Below are 2,296 nucleotides of genomic sequence, written 5' to 3'. Positions count from 1 at the left end.
GGCGTGGTTTGCAGTTGCGGCGCTGGGGAGTGGCTTTGACGCCGCCGACTCCGTCCCTGCCGTGCGCACCATGCCTGCAGGGGTGGCCCTGCGCAGGTCTACGGCTTCGCAGGCGGCCTCTTGTGGCTGTCGGCTGTGCGGCTCGACCGTTTTCTGCACGGTGGGGGGTGGTGTGCGTGGGAGGTTGGGCGCCGCGGTGGCGTCTTGTGCCACCGAAGGTCTTGTGTGCTTAATCCAGTGCTTGTGGTGCCGGTTTGGTCCATGGCCTGTTTGTTCTCAATTGGTTACCTACGCGCGGTCTGCGCTTGCTTCTTGCCGATCGTTGCCGTCGCAGAGTGGAGTCAACGGGGCCCATGAGTGGTGGGCGTCGGAGGCCGGATTAGCCGAATGGCCCTGACGCATCTCTCCGTGGAGGTGGGGGCAGTGTGGATGCCTGGCGCAGCTGCAGGGCCCAACGTCCGCCCGGGGAAGCTCGACGGCATCCGTTTCCTCACGATTTGTTGGTTTTGCGTCTCGGCTTCTCTTTTGCGTCCCTCAGGCGTTTTTCTACTCGTGCGTCCTCTGGTTCCCTGCTCTTCTCCCCTCCCTCCACAGCCGCCTCGTCGCGGCTTATTTTGTGTGGCCCGAAGGGGGAGGCGCGCTTTCGTTTCTGGCCGGCGCGGCGACGCACAATGAACTCTCTGGCGCCCCCGCTGCCAGTCTCTCCGCCCGCCACACCGGCTGTGGTGATGCTTTGCGCGTAGTGTTTGGCATTTTCGTGGCTTTTTTGTTTTCACTTTTTCTTTGCCTCGCCCCCGGGCGGCGAGGGACGAACAGGGGACAATAGCCACGAGTGGGTGAAGGAAGGCGACGGAGACGCGTCTTCGCAGACACGCGCCTGCACACATGCAGGCCAACGCCACTCCTGCCCCTGGCCACTTGCCGACCTCACCGCAATGTGCCCCCTGCTGTGATGCAAGGCTCTTCTTTTTGTCGTTTTTTTCTTCGTGGCAGGTTTTCCTCTTTTTTTATCTTGTGTTGCTCGTGGCACACGGTTCCCTGCTGGATAAGACGTGCTGCAGTGAACACCAACAAATATTTGTGCGAGGGCGGCTACACACACGCCTATTCAGGCAAGCTAAGTATGCGGCAAGGGGCTGTTGATGCGGATTTCTTCAGGGCCGTGGCGGCAAAGGATTTGGCACTCCTGCGGCGGCTTATAGCGGCTAAAAGGGATGTCAACACGCGTGGCGAGCGTAATCGCACTCCGTTGCATGTGTGTGTGTGGGACAACTATGTGGATGGGGCACGCGCCCTGCTGGAGGCAGGCGCCGACATAAACCTGTTTGATGATCTGCATGACACGCCGTTTCTCCTTGCGGGTGCGGAGGGCCGTGTGGAGATCATGAAGTATATGCTGAAGTATGCCAAGCCGGACTTGACGCTGCGCAATCGTTACGGTGGTTCGGCGCTGATTACGGCATGTGAGCGGGGACACGTAGAGATGGTAAACATGCTGATAAATGCCGGCGTCAATGTGGACCACGTGAACGATTTTGGGTGGACGGCACTGCTGGAAGTGTTGGAGCTCGGCGGCGACGACTTGGACCACGTTGAGATCACAAGGGCGCTGCTCGCGGCCGGAGCGGATGTAAACCTTGCCGACAAGGAAGGGAGGTCGCCACTGTACGTGGCAAAAAAGCACAACCTGAAGCGCATCAGCAAACTTCTCGAGGAGGCGGGTGGCCGAGCTTAAGTGGGTGGCCAACGGCCAACAGTGCGGCTCTGCGGAAGAGAGTGAACAGTAACTTCCACTGAAAAAGAGGGTGGTTGCGGGTGGAGCGATGAACTTGCATATACGTGTATGTCTGCTGGTGCGTGTGTGTGTGTATGTCGGAGAGAGGGGGGAAATGGCCACTTCCTCGCACTCCCTTCATTGCCGTGGTGGTGGTGGTGGGGCGATATTTGGCCCAATATTTCTTTATCGTTTTTTTTTTGCTCAAACGTAGAATGATTGTTTTGGAAAGGGCAAGTGGGCTTCTGTGTGTTGGTGCAATGCATCTCACGCCGCTTCCCATGCTTTCCGCGGTGTACGGCGGGCAGTCTCCGCCGCGGCCGTGCGGCTGAAGTGACCCCACGGCGTCTTCACTTTCTGAGCCTCGTGCATCGTTCGGCCCGCGCTTGGGAAATCGCGCCGTTGCGGATGGTGGTCACTTCTGCACCGCCGAATCAAAGAAAAAGCGATGCATTGGGCCTCTTTGCGGCGGCCCACGATAGCGCGCGGCACTCGGATGCTGCTGCGCAGCAGTGGGGGAAA

At 59.3% G+C, this 2,296-nt stretch overlaps 3 protein-coding genes across 3 annotated transcripts in view, besides 1 other annotated feature; all 3 read left to right on the top strand.

Annotated features, from left to right (window-relative positions):
• Nucleotides 1–70: 70 nt before the first annotated feature.
• Nucleotides 71–397, top strand: Tco025E_06771 (uncharacterized protein; the record flags this gene model as incomplete). The annotated part of the gene is made up of 1 exon (XM_029373643.1): nt 71–397. One exon carries the CDS (start codon nt 71–73, stop codon nt 395–397), a length of 327 nt encoding a protein of 108 aa, XP_029226242.1.
• A 726-nt stretch (nt 398–1,123) lies between these two features.
• On the top strand, nt 1,124–1,735 carry Tco025E_06770 (ankyrin; the record flags this gene model as incomplete). Its single annotated transcript, XM_029373642.1, has 1 exon — nt 1,124–1,735. One exon carries the CDS (start codon nt 1,124–1,126, stop codon nt 1,733–1,735), a length of 612 nt encoding a protein of 203 aa, XP_029226241.1.
• A 104-nt stretch (nt 1,736–1,839) lies between these two features.
• Nucleotides 1,840–1,873: a microsatellite.
• Nucleotides 1,874–2,222: 349 nt separating this feature from the next.
• The window catches only part of Tco025E_06769 (ankyrin), a gene marked incomplete at both ends in the record, with an annotated part of 303 nt that continues 229 nt past the window's right edge, over nt 2,223–2,296 (top strand). Inside the window, one exon of the mRNA XM_029373641.1 lies at nt 2,223–2,296. This exon is cut by the window's right edge and continues 229 nt beyond it. Within this exon, the coding sequence (XP_029226240.1) occupies nt 2,223–2,296 (74 nt within the window).

This window comes from Trypanosoma conorhini (genome assembly GCF_003719485.1).
Source record: "Trypanosoma conorhini strain 025E chromosome Unknown Tco_14.4_contig_00476, whole genome shotgun sequence".
Taxonomy (NCBI): domain Eukaryota; phylum Euglenozoa; class Kinetoplastea; order Trypanosomatida; family Trypanosomatidae; genus Trypanosoma; species Trypanosoma conorhini.
This window is presented reverse-complemented; position numbering and strand designations above follow the sequence as displayed.